The 14,636-nt window shown below is 38.0% G+C and overlaps 1 protein-coding gene across 1 annotated transcript; it reads right to left on the reverse strand.

The window, feature by feature from the left end:
- Window positions 1–3,048: 3,048 nt before the first annotated feature.
- On the reverse strand, window positions 3,049–4,149 carry LOC139723703 (histamine H1 receptor-like). Its single transcript, XM_071634925.1, has one exon. The coding sequence runs from the start codon at window positions 4,147–4,149 to the stop codon at window positions 3,049–3,051; it is 1,101 nt and encodes a 366-aa protein (XP_071491026.1).
- Window positions 4,150–14,636: the final 10,487 nt, after the last annotated feature.

Raw genomic sequence — 14,636 nt, forward strand, 5'->3', positions numbered from 1 at the left:
TTATCTAACAAAGCGATGTTTTATTCTGCCACTTTACATTTAAGACAAGAGAGACTTTCTATGATGTCGAGATCACTTCCTAATATACAGATCGAAATAAGGGCAGGAGAAATCAGTCATGAAAAGAAAGAAGAAATAACAAGCAAATGTAGCTTTATATTTCTAGCTGTTCCTGATGTCATAACATTTCAGTTTTCTGTAGAATTTGTTTTTTTTTCTTTTTTCTGTTCATTTTTTTTTCGGAAGGAGATATTTGCAGACCCATGTACATTCATTATGTAAATAATCACTGAAAGAAAATGATAGGCCTACAAAACAGCCTACGTGAGCCTAATTCAATGAAGGTCTGTGTAATATCGTCATAAAACAAAACTCTGACAATTGCAATTAAAAAAAAAACTTCGTGAAGCGCACGGCTGTAGATTAGCAAAGTACGTACCTCACTGAACAGGACAGAATATACTGTGAAGTAATTCCCTGGAGTATAGCCTGCGCAGATAATGCTGTGTCAAATAGGATCAACCAGCCTCAGAGTGGAGAAGTAATATCTGTTCTCAGGTCTTCATCTCTGATCGCTTTTTTTGTATGAAACATTGTTTGATAGATGGGAGCAATCTCTTGCATCCTTGCCCCTGATTGGTCAATTATAGCCATCCAATGGCATAAGATGTGTAAGACTAGAATTTTGCGTGTGTATATTTGAAATAGAGCGGGATTATGAAGGAAAATATTCGCGGCATTATTTATATCATATTCATATTCACATATGCGTAGCACCCTCTCGCATAAGGAAATAGTGTGATCATAGTCATAGCGACCTCGATGGCCCCGGTAAGAAAGAGAAATGTCGGAAGATCATTGGCTGATGCCAGATTGACAATAGCTGATGTTATGTAGTTACCATGCAGGCAACTACATCAATATCGTCTTTTAAATTTGAAATTTTCTGTCAAGCATTTACCGATGCGAAAGGAAGCGCTATCCATATTGCATAAGGAATGTCAGAGATGATATTTGCCACAATTGCTTTCTATTACCAAGGAGTTTAAAGAAATGGAATCACAACAGTCTTTCTTCCCTTAAAATAGCTTTGATTCCAATATCATTTTAAGTATGAGCAAAAATGCATCGGTCTCATAGATAGGAAAGTAGTTCATCCATGTCTCACTGCATAATTACCATCCCCTCTCTAAGGAAGATCTATGTCTTTGAAACGGTAATAATATTAACCAACTATACTTACAATTGCTTTCTATTACCAAGGAGTTTAAAGAAATGGAATCACAGCAGTCTTTTTTCCCTTAAAATAGCCTTGATTCCAATACTATTTAAAGTATGAGCAAAAATGCATCTGTCTCATAGATAGGAAAGTAGTTCATCTATGTCTCACTGCATAATCACCATCCCCTCTCTAAGGAAGATCTATGTCTTTGAAATAGTAATAATTTACCAACTCAACCATAATATAAAAGATGAACATTACATACAGGCAAAGACACGAGAATGCACAGAAATTGCGCAAAGAGTGATGGAATTAAAACTTTAATTGTTCGATTGGGGCATGCCTGTACACTATTCTGACATTATTATTAAATAATAAATATCTGTACTTGGGGTGCTGTGGCATGGTGGACAAGACTCTCGACTTCCGATCGGGGGACCCTGGTTCAGGGCCATCGGAACAATGGGGGAGGGGGGAGGGGGGAGGGACTATAAGAGTAATGAAAGGAACCTGGCGGTGGAGGGAGATTTGCAAATTCAGCATTGAAATTCAACGGGACAGTGCATAATTTACTTGGAATATTTGGACGATTCTCTATCAAAAAAGCAAGAAAAATTTCCGCGTGTCGGGTACTATTAGGGGCAAAATGAAAAGCTTAACCTCACCTAATATTTTAATGGGGGGGGGGGACAACTGCCTCCTCATCCCCCGATCGATTACCTGCGTATAAGAAGAATCTCTTGCATTTTCATCATGGAAATTCAACGATCAACGAGAGCTTTTGCATATTTAGAATTCAAATAAACATATCTCGTAAGCACATTTTGATGTAACTTGGGAAACGGTCGTTTCCCCATAGTGTTTATGTTGAGTGGGATTGAGGATGGGGAGGGTGGGGGTGGAGAATTCCCTTTCCATTGGTGGGAGCTTTCGCATTTTTAGAATTAAAATTCAACGATTTGACTCATATTTCGGTGGAATAGCTGAACATTTGCATCAAATGTAACAAGTCTGTTATCTACTGAAGGAGGCTATACACCGGCTTGGGAGAGCTTGTTGGAGGAGGTATCCTTTTGTTTTTGTTTTGTGTGTGATTGCAGTGGCATATCTAGAAATTGTAAATCCCTCTAAGGTTAGCTATGGTCAATGCATGAAGGGGAGGCTATACCAGAGCAGGGATAGGGAGTGGAAGGGTGTATCCCATACCCTTCCCATACGAAGAGAATTTTAAAACTGAAATGAAGTTACGTTTACAGACATTTTTGAAAATATTTGAAAAATTAAAAGAATGAAAAAAGTGTACAAAATCTGCTTGTATTTGATTGGGAAACGAGCAGGGAGGGGTGAATTGAAAAGGGGTGTTCCTCTGACATAAGCGACCTTTGTTGAAATAGAAGTGGCAAATTTTGTGCACACTTCGTGATGGACTATTCGGTATCTTTTCTATAAGTGTAATGAAGGAAACCGAACGGGACAGGGAGATTGTACATTTTCAGGATTGAAAATGAACGATCTAGTGTACAATTTAAGTGAAATGTTTAGTCAATTTTCTACCAAAAAGCAAAAAGTTATTTGGGGCAAAATGAAATGCCCCCACCCCCACATATTTTCATGGGGGGGGGGGCAATTGTTCCCCTTGTCCCCCAAGATCGACTCTCCTGTGTATGAAGGGAGCTATCGCATTATTCGAATTCAAATTTTCAAAAACAAAAGTCTCTGAAGCACATTTTGATGTAATTCGGGATATTGTAAATCAAACAATAGCAAACAATTTTCTATCAATTCTTTCATATCGATGCTGACTTTATAGTGTTGGGTTCGTTACTCTATTCTGACAATCTCGTGCAGACCATCTTTAATATGACACGACGAAAAAGAGGTTGAGCCACGGCATAGGCCAGCGGGTTGATGGTACTGTTACAGAAGGATATCCATCGGACGGATTCTCGAAGCTGTATTGCGTAAGGCAGACTTGTAAGGATCGTCGGTGAGATTGAAAGTAGGACAAGAACGATGGTGTTCGGTAGCCATGAAATAAAAAAGGCTATGAGCAGGAAAGTTAAGGTACGCATGGCTTTTGCCCCGTCGGCGCTTCCCTTCCCGCTCTTCATCTTAGTCCCAACTCTATCAGCAAAACTCAGACGAGCGTTAACGTTCCCAATATCACCCTGCCCTTGTCCGGAAAGATGGTCCTGGAAATTAACCGAAAGCGTGAAAATCTTAAGTCTACGCGAGTGAGGTATATTGCATATTTGCTTATCATGCAATCCGCGTTTCAATTGTGACGATCCACTGTTTTCATGTTCAGCTTCGACGTCCGATGAAGGTGTGTCAGTGGAACGTTCCGTGCTTTTTGCATCCACCTCATACATGATTTGGTCTTGACTCACTGTCGAAGGAAATTTGTCATCTCCTTTCGTTGCTGACATAGACCGAATGCTTCTGCCCCCGAGACTTTTCTGGCCGGCGGATTTTGCCCGACGGTAGATCTGAACACTCAAAGTCGCGATAGTCAAGAATGGGATGCATGCACGAAGAAGCACAGTGATAGTGCTTGAGATAAAGTACCTGGAGTAATTTGGATCGCACCATCCTGACCGTGTCACAGAGACCCTCGGTCGGGCCAAGTCCCAAAACGTGCTGATACTCAACCAAATGGAGCAGGGAATGAACCAGGTCAACGCGTTGACGACAACCGCTGTCTTCTTAGTCTTCCATCTGTAGTGACGCAGAGGATACGACGTTGCTAGGTAACGATCGACGCATATCACAACCACGCCAAACACGGACACACCGGGAAGAGCGTGCTGCACCCCTATGAAGATGTAACAGAAGGTGCCGCCCAGCATCCAGGTGCGATCGAAGACGAATATTAACGCGCGGATTGGCATGCAGACAAGGCCTACCAGAAGGTCGGCCACTGTCATGTTCAATATGTAGTAATTGCTGTAAGTCCGGAGTTTCTTTTCGGTGCAAAATGCCAGAAGAATGAGCGAATTTACTAAGATTGTAATCAAAGAAAGTCCAAACAAAATACCTGCTTGCCAAGTAAACGTCAGTCCCACTGTCACGGACAGAATGAGCGTTTGACTCGAGTCGTTGATACTTCGGTTCATAGTATTGTTGTTCAGGCTCTAGATTTAAGAAGGGAAGAAGAGCCATGAAAACACATATAACGAAAATGTTTCTTTCAAAATATTGCCATGTATTTCATTCGTATTCTCATTTTATTGCTTATACAACCACAAAAAAATATCTTCGATTTTGAGAATATTACCAAAATGCAATAGTTACGAAATAGAAAAATGTGTTGCTGTATTACTAATTCTTAACCTCTTAAATATATTAGTCATAGAACAGTCATAGCATTATTGGATTTGGTAAAATGTTCGTTATCTTTCAAATTCTCTAGAACTGGAAACTCCATAAAGTTATTGGATTAAACTTGAAAGGATTGATTTCAGAATTATTAACGTAAAGATAAAGAATGAAAGAATAACCATTTGCCCATACATTTTTCTTTCAAAACTTTGGTTCCGACTTTACTAATTGAAAGCTTTGAACCGTTTTTAATAACAAAGAAGAAACCGACTTTGTTGTTTATTTAACAAAGCGATGCTTTACTCTGCCACTTTACTTTACATTCAAAGGTCATGTTTACCTTTAGGAGCAGTGATTTGAAAATGTTCAGGATATCACTTCTGATGCATACGTGTAGGTCAGTTGTATCACAAAACGTCTTACCACATTAATTTTTTGTAATAAAGCCTAAAAAAAACCAAGAGATATCACTATTTTTCTCATTAAACCGTAACTGTAGACGGTTTAATCTGGAAACATTTTCATCATAACATTGTTAACATTTTGTATATTTAGCAATACTTAACATCGATTATACATTGGTTGTTTCTATCCCTAACTCACATTTTAGATTTAGTTTGAAGCACTAATGCTGGGTTTTTGTTTCACCTGCAAATGGTAGATTATGCTTATAAAGGGGATGGCTAGCAACTGATCACTGAGAATCAGTGGGAATGCTGGGGGATGATTGTTCCAATCCTTGTGGGATTCATTTAAGAGTACATTATATATCTATTGTTGTGGGAAAATTATTTACTTCAGAATGGTCTCATATTCAAGTAATGTGCAGTTAATCGTTAACGATCGCCCCGTCACTGTACAGGCATGCTAACCTGGAAACATTAAACTGCACATTACTTGAATATGAGACCATTCTGAAGCAAATAATTTTCACAAAACAACAGATATAAAATGTCCCTTTAAATGAATCCCACAAGGATTGAAACAATCATCCCTCAGCATTCCCATTGATTCCCACTGATCAGTTACTAGCCTTCCCCTTTAAGATAAGAGAGGCTTTCTGTAATGTCGAGATCACTTCCTGATATGAAGATCGAATTAACGGCAGAAGAAATCAGAAATGAACCAAAAACACATGAAATTCGCAGCAAATGTTACTGATATTTTTAGCAGATCCTGATGTCATAACAGCACAACTTTCTGTAGAATGTGCTTTTCCTTTTTCATTACTTATGAAGGAGATGTACAGCAGACCCATGTACGTCCCTTATATGTAATAAAAGAATCACTAAAAATGAAACGATAGGCCAACAAAACAGCCTCCTCAAGCCTAATTCCATTGATGTGTGTGTAATATGGTCATAAAACAAAGCTCCGACAATTGCAATAAAACATTTTCGTGAAAATTAAAGCTGTAGATTAGCAACGTACGTACCTCACCAAATAGGACAGAATAGACTGTGAAGTATTTCCCTGGAGTATAGCCTGCGCAGACAAAACTGTGTCAAATGGGATCAACCAGCCTCAGAGGGGACGAGTAATATTATGTTCTCAGGTCATCATCTCTGATTGCTTTTTGTATCAAACATTGTTTGAAAGATACGATGAGAGCAATCTCTAGTAACCTGGTCCCTGATTGGACAATTACAGTCATCCGGTGACATGGGATTTATGTGATTAAAAGTATGTGTGTGTATGTGTGTGTGTGTGTGTGTGTGTGTGTGTGTGTGTGCGTGTGTGTAAATGTTTGAAATAGAGCGGGTTTATGAGGGGAAATATTCGTGGCGGCTTACATTTCCTATAATTTTGTTAACTGTTTTTCGTTTACTTCTGAGTAGCACTCTTTTCGCATGAAGAATTAGTGTGATCATAGTCATAGAGACCTGGATTTAGATTTTAGCTTTTTGTGAGATAATTAGAAACCACTTACGAAATATTAAAGATATTAATTCTACGAGGAATTCAAATTTTGTTTGATGAAAATCAGTTTCGAAATGGCTGAGATATCCACAAAAAAGTAAACCAAAGTGGTCCCAACGAAAGGTGGGATTATTAGAACTCTTTGTGTCATAGAAATCCCCCATCGGAATCTCCCATCTCAACCAAGACTATATCATTCCTTTAAGGTAACGTAGATGTCAGGATAACGAACAACCAAGGCCTTTGGTATCATTCAGTCCACTTCTATTTAATTCATTTCAATTAAAATTTATTTCCGTTTTTCGACTATGACATAATATACATCTCACTTACTTAAGTGACGGAAATCATGTAAACAATACAACGTGGATATAGCAGAGTAAACAACAATAATTGCAAACTTACAATAACGATATACATTGTAATGCGACTGAAGGCCTCCATTTGAATTGAAACTTCTCTTTTCCGATTTTCCTCGCTCATATTCTGTTTATGAGCACGTTCTTCGATGTTTGCGTAAGTTTTGGTCGGGCTTGTAAGACGATTGTGTTTTATGGCGATTGAGGAAAAGACCTTCATCACTACTATGATCCACATAAGAAGAAAGAGAGAGAGAGAAAAAAAAAGAGAGAGAAATAGATCAGCTTTTGTATATCGATTACATAAAGAACAGCCTTATAGTGGATGACACTTCCCAAACACTACCGGAGCGAGACAATCAAAACCGAGGCAAAACTTTCGTCGTGTTATTGCAACTGTAGGTCAATGTACTTTTTCACAAATCTTAAAGGGAAGATAAACCCCAAGAGCAATGTGGATTGAGTGAAAGCAGCAGCATTAGTAGAACACATCAGTGAAAGTTTGAACAAAATCGGACAATCGATGCAAAAGTTGTGAATTTTTAAAGTTTTGGTGTTGGAACCGCTGGATGAGGAGACTACTAGAGGTTATTACGTATGAGTGGACAACAATACCATGAAAATATAAAGAAAATACTACAAAAATCAATTTTTCATGAAAATTACAAATTCCATCAACTTGATATTTACATATGTTAAGGGTAGCAATTATTCCCTCTGCTTTCTGAAAGCGGTTGGTCCATTGCTCTTTCATGATTCTAGAAAAGTGAATTTTTGTTGGATTTCCTTTATATTTTCTTTGTATTGTTGTCCACTCATACGTCATATCCTCTAGTAGTCTCCTCATCCAGCGGTTCCAACACCAAAACTTTAAAAATTCATAACTTTTGCATCGATTGTCCGATTTTCCTCAAACTTTCACTGATGTGTTCTACTAATTTTGCTGCTTTCACTCAATCCACATTGCTCTTAGGGTTTACCTTCCCTTTAAGTTGACGATTAGATACCAGCACCGTGCATGTTCTTTGTTGCTGTTGTTTTTTTTTTCCTTCTCGGAGCTTAAGTAATGGTCATGTCGGCAAAACAGAGTGTAACTGCATGAAATAGTCTAATGATGATATAGAGTAGTAGGCCTGCAACACAGCATATGTGCACCAAATGGACTTCATCATTTCTATGTAGGCTTCCTGATGGGCTAACATGAACGCTGATAAAATGATAGTAATGAAGTCATGAGCTAGATTAGCACAGCTCATGTTTCGCGCTAAACGTCATGCACTCGTGGATGAATGATCTGTTACGTCAGTAAGTGCGGACGCGTTTAGGAGCCCGCCCTCAAGTTTTGTCACGTAACTAGAGTTACACAAGACCACTCCATAACAGAAGCAGGTATCACATCAACAGAAGAGGAGTCAATGCACTTGAGATTTAAAACGAAGTAAAACAAAAAGAAAGAAAGAAAGAAAGAAAATGAAAACGATAGTGTAATTGCCCACTTAGGATGCAGATGTATCACAGATATCGTGTGTCCGAAAGTTCACTGTCTTTTTTTTTTTAAATGAAGGGATAAAGTAACGCTGAACTGAAAACACGCACATGTTTGAAACCTACACAGCGAAAGTGACAGCGAGGCGACTGATGTGAAGTAGATGTAGAAGGTCGCGGGAAAGGAAAGAAGGAAAACTTGAGGATTTAGATCTGGAAATATCTCTTAGAAAAGAGTAAAGCACTGTGTCGGAGAGGTCATCGGACTATCATGTGGTGGATATAATCAGTGTTTGACCCACATGATTAATGAAGAGCTAAGTGAGTTGTCCTGACGTAAGTACATAATGACATTATATTTGTTGTTGAAACGACCTTTCAGTGTGTCTTTTTTTATCTTTCAACAATGTAGTTACGTTTGTAGTTGTTTACTTCTTGTTTGAATGAAGGATGAAAACATTCCACGTGTCTTTTAAGGGTCTGTATTGTTGCATCAGCATCAGAATAGAGTCAAAGCTGCAATGGGACCTAATTTGATTTGATTTGATTTGATTTGATATCTGCATTCATTTTCACGCAGTAACATAACACATGATTAATTCAACAAAGTTCTTGAGCAACATTTTAATGATGTACATGGAAACAGGTAAATGTGTGATTGATTCAAATGTACAACACTGTTTGCTTGGTATAATACAAAAATGAAGACTATAGGAGGTGTAATTCTATGCATAAATCGATAAATGAGTGAATAGGCAGATAGATGAGTGTAAATATATATTCATACATGTACATGTATCACATACGTGCTGTTCAAGAGACAAACCAAATCTAGGAGTAACTGTTAGCTTTACTCGCTGGGAACAATGATCAATGATAACAATGTGTCGGAGCCTAGTACTTTGGTAGCAGAAGTGGAAGGGGCTAAAATACTAAACCACAGAAACAATTCTGAAAGATAAGAATTGATAGTCCTTTAAGGCCCCGTCACACTACAGCGTATAAATCAGCGAATGCCTAGCGGATGGGCAATATTTGGCAAAGTCCAGATACGCTCGAATCCGCTCGAATTCGCAAGCAAAATGTGGTTTTCGAACGTTCGCCTAACGAATGATGAGCATATGCTAACCATGTAACGAGCGGATAAAGTAACGAATGAAAGCGAATGCGCACAGTCCATCCAACGGATGCTGAGCGGACAAAGCGAATGAGCAGCGAATGCCCAACATATGCAGAGCGATACTGCGGCAATCACGTGACGGATCTCGGATGACGCACACTTTACCAAATCATTTTGAGCAGTGACAGTGTCAAATCTCTCTAAAAAAAGAAGAGTGAAAATGTTCACTTATGAAGGAGTAAATAACAGAAAAGAGTGATTTTTCGAGTGCAATTGGAGTGACTTTGGAGTGAAAATTTTCATTTTCACTAATTTTGGAGTGACCTCAGGGATCACTCGAAGATTTTGGAGTGATCCCTGAGGTCACTCCAAAATTAGTGAAAAATGAACATTTTTACTCCAAAGTCACTCCAAAGTCACTTCAATTTCACTCGAAACTCACTCTTTTCTGTTATTCACTCCTTCAAGATTGAACATTTTCACTCTTCTTTTTTAGATAGTTGTGACTGTGAAATGGCCCCAAAAAGAAGGAAGCAGAAGTAACCACCAAGTACTCCTGATGTCACTCATTCAAGATTCCCCTAAAAGTGTACTTCCTTCTGATGATCACGTGACGATGATGTTGGTAGTCCAACATCCTCCATTGCGTTTGGTGCCTCCAACTGGAGTCGAACTTTCACAATTCCCAATTTCCATTCAGAGATTCCCATTTACTACAGGTTGACTTTTATAGCAGTGGTTTAGAATAATGTTCTCTTATTACTGAATGCCAGAATACGTATAATGAAATGTCATATGGGGGGCTGTGGCATAGTGGATCCGACTCCCGAACCGAGGACCCGGGTTCGAATCCCGCCCAGTGCTTACATCCTTGGACAAGATTTTTTTACCCACGATGTCCTTCTCGACCCAGGTGTATAAATGGGTACCTGGCAACGCTGGGGTGATAATAATGGCAGGGCCCTCTGGTAGAGCAGTGCCAACACTGAAGAGGCTACCCTGGGCAAATAAGACCTTTTTTTTTCTTATTATCATAATTATCATCATTATTGTTATGTGTGCTATATATGAATATCTATTTTTTATCTACGTTTGATTAACGTGTGTTGCTGTGCAGATTTGCTGGGCGAATTTGGACGAACGGCGGACGAATGAGAAACGAATGCAGAGCGACCAAAACTTTCAATCAGCGGATGCTAAGCGAACACAGAGCGGATTGTCATTCCGTTCGTCATCCGCTCAAGATTTGGGATATGTCCAAAATCAAAATTTGGCTCCGGCGGATCTCTGCGAATCTCTGCGAACGGCTAGCGGATACAACGAACGTCAAGCGGGTCACGAATGACGAGCAACGGATGTGAGCGTATCTCCAAATTTTCGGATCCGCTGGGCATTCGTTGGCTCGATCCGCTCTAGTGTGACGGGGGCTTTACTGGTTTTATATAGGCTGATTTGTTTGGTTATTCATCATTTACTAATCCCAATAAATGAAAACTAATGGCCAGGAAGAGCGACATTAGCTAAAACCACCCCCGTATACAATTATCTTACACAGAAAACAACGATGAGTTGAATAACAACCACTCTTTTCGCATCCCATGATATCATCTATTCAAAGCATAAGTGTTTTATATTACTCATTATGCTGAAATCTTAATTAGCTACGTTATAAAAAGGCTGAACGAATATCTGCACGAAACATATCTGCATTTTTCTCAATAAACCGTAACTGTAGACGGTGTAGTCTGGAAACATTTTTTATGATTACAACTATTGTTCACGTTTTGTATATTGAACAATACTTAACATCAGTTTTACGGATTCAAATTTTTGCAGTGGTTGTTTCTATCCCTAACCCACATGTTAGAACTATTTTACAGCACTAATGCTGGGTTTTTGTTTCATCAGCAAAATTAAAATTGTAAATTATGCCTTTATGATGAGTCGCTCCAAAGAAGCAAGTCTAAAGGGATGGTACAGTATTGGTGGAGATGAGAATTGGGCTTTTAACTTTTTGCGAGATACCAAGAAAACACTTATGATATAGTACAGAGCATACCATTTTAAGAGGAATTCAAAGTTTGATGAAAATCGGGTTTGGAATGACTGAAACATCCAAAAACAAAGTAAAAAAAAAGCGATCGTAATAAAGTGTGGGTCCCACACTTTATTAGAATCGCTCTTTTTTGGATATCTCAGCCATTTCAAAACCAATTTTCATCAAATAAACGTTGAATTCTTCATAGAATTACATGATCTTTCATATTTCATAAGATGTTTCTCATTATCTCACCAAAAATGTTACAAACCTGAAATTAGGTCTTAACCAAAGCTATACGAGCCCTTTAAAGGAGATCTCCAGATGATTTTCAGATTTTTTCATTTCAACAACTATAAATTAGTTATACTAAGGACAGAGTTTCAGAATTTGTGATAATTGGGATGAAGAATAAGAATATTTTCAAAATTTAGAACAAATTGCAATGAACAAGGATGATGACATGGCAGAGTCACCATAAGTATGCATGAGTTGTGGCTCAAGGAAGCAGAACAAACAAGAAGGCATGCATAGATTATACACAGGTGAACTCGAAGCAAGCGGTATTGTAATGGAATTACACTGCTACATTTCTGAAATATGTGAACCTCCTATGTCATCATCCTTGTTCAGTGTAATTTGTTTAAGGATTTTAAAAGTATTGGTTCTCTGCTCAAGAACCACAATAAATTCTACAAATCTATACATGGAGCTGTCAATTTATGTACTACATGATGTGAAATTATGAAAATTGTCTGGAATGTCCCTTTAAGCATGGAGCTATGATTGTATAGCTCTATGGTCTAAGTTTCAAGGAAGTGGGTCGAAAGGAGAGTACATGGGGCTTGATGGCACGTGGTATTTTGCCGGGCACCATCAGTGTTCTGGAAACTAATCGGGTTTACTGCCGCGAGCTCATAAATCTTCAGCAAACATTTAGATTATGATTTATGGGAGTGATATAGTAAAGTTAACCTATATACTAAAGCGAAGGAGCAGCGCTTATGAAAGAAGAATTATATTGTTTGTTCCCCTCTTTTTCTCTCTAGTTCTCTTTGTATAGGCCTTATATATATATATATATATATATATATATATATATATATATGCATACAAACATATACACATTATACGTATATATGTATGTACATATATATATATATATATATATACATATATATAATTATCATTATTATTATTATTACTATTATCATTATTATTATTATTATTATTATTATTATTACTATTATTATTATTATTATATACATGCATATGGGTAAATCTATAGGACTATACTGACCTTTCTATATGAAAGGTGGTCGAAATGATCACATGACCATTACGTCTCTTGCGAACACCCGAGGAAGTTGGCTTGGGAGAACTGCAACATTTTGTTAGAAGTGTCTTATTATGGCGGTATTTCATCATCTTTATATCACATCTTCCCCTGACCAGGGATAGGGAGGGGGGGGGGGGAAGAAACTCAAACCTTCAAAGTAATGACAGTGGTGAGTGTCTGCTCTGTTCTGCCATAGAAAACTGCTACTGACATTACTCAAGCATTATACCAGGTATAAACCATTGTCTATCTACACGCCTGACTCCAGTGAGCTAGAAGACACACGGATGAAGGACAAACAGCGGGATCCGAACCTCAGACCTCCTCTGTTAAAAAAAAAAAAAAAAAAAAAAAAAAAAAAAAAAAAAAAAAAAAAAAAAAAAAAAACGCATCATTCCCCTCTCTCGCTTTACTTCGCAAGCCAAGCCAAGAGTAGGCCAAGCTTTAGTGGCGTTGGATTGCCCAGCGAATACTGACTCACTAAAACGGTTTGGAATTACTCGTCATATTATGATCAATCTCGATCAGATTTCTAAGGATCTGTTGATTATGCATCTCATGTTTCTTGCCAAACGACATCCACACTCCTCAAGAGCGTGCATTCAAACCTTCTGATAATGAGCTCTCTATCCTTGGGGTTATGATCTTGAAATTCTATGCTTTGGTGTTATTTGATGTTGTGCTTGTTTGTTGTTCTTTTTTCTTTAAAGATAATCAATTATTGTGACGCGGTATTTCTACTTCCAACAGGAGAAAAAAATAGCGTGATATGTCAGGAAAATTGTTAGATGCATTGTGTTGAAGTCATGAAAAACTCCCAAAGAGGAGAGTCAGATATCTTAACTGTCTATTTAATTGGTTTGCTCAAATAACTTCACAATTCCACAAACTTTTCGACATACATCAATACACGTATTTTACTGGAGGGAAAGCATTATACGTGTTGGTTTTCCATGAATAGTCCATTACAACAGTGACACGAAATCCAGATCAGGTATTTAACCTAAATCGTGTGACCGCATTGACGACGCAATTTCCATGAACGGATCGGGCGAAGCTTTACGAATTTAGCAGGCCTATCTTCAAAAAAGATATGAACAGTTAATGTACAATTCCCTTGGCCTATTAGTTACAGTTTTTCTGGAAGAAATAGGTTACGGGGGCTTGGTTTTTATAGTAAAAGTTTATGGTAAAATCATGTCCATTATTTTCTTTATATATATCGTTCTAGAACCATGAGGTCAGAAATATCTGGAGTGGAGGGTACATGAAAGTACTAATCATAAAGATAAAATCTATAATACTTTTAAACAGATTGTCCGATTTTTGCTGGGTGTTTAGTGGTATGTCTGCATTAATTTTGCTGGGTCCACGCACACGTTTGAGAATTTGTTTTTCCTTTTTAGAAAACGTTCTGTATCTGCCAATTCTCTCTACATACAAACATATTATTTATTCCTCATTTGTCATGCAAATGCTGAATGGCCTCATACTATTTTCATGCTTAAATTTACTATACAAACTGTAGGTGATATCGCTTGGAGTCAGCAAAGAAATGCATGAGTGCGTGCAAGGGAAGGTGATTAAATGCTAATTCTCAGAACAGTAAGTCTTCAAAAACAAAAAGGAGCGCAGTTCGGAAAACTTGTTACTTGAAAACATATAAAGGTATAGATTAATCTAAAAAATCAGATGGTCATGAATGATGTTATATGTATAATGGGTCTAGGGCAATTACCCCCTGGGCAATTACCCCAGAACCTTTCCCTGACCTTAACCTTTATACTCCTAAATCCTGAAACAAAACCTAACCCTAACCCAAACTCTAAACC

The sequence above is a fragment of the Diadema antillarum genome, unplaced genomic scaffold (genome assembly GCF_040938485.1).
Source record: "Diadema antillarum isolate AM-2024a unplaced genomic scaffold, OU_Dant_1.0 scf00000197, whole genome shotgun sequence".
NCBI lineage: Eukaryota > Metazoa > Echinodermata > Echinoidea > Diadematoida > Diadematidae > Diadema > Diadema antillarum.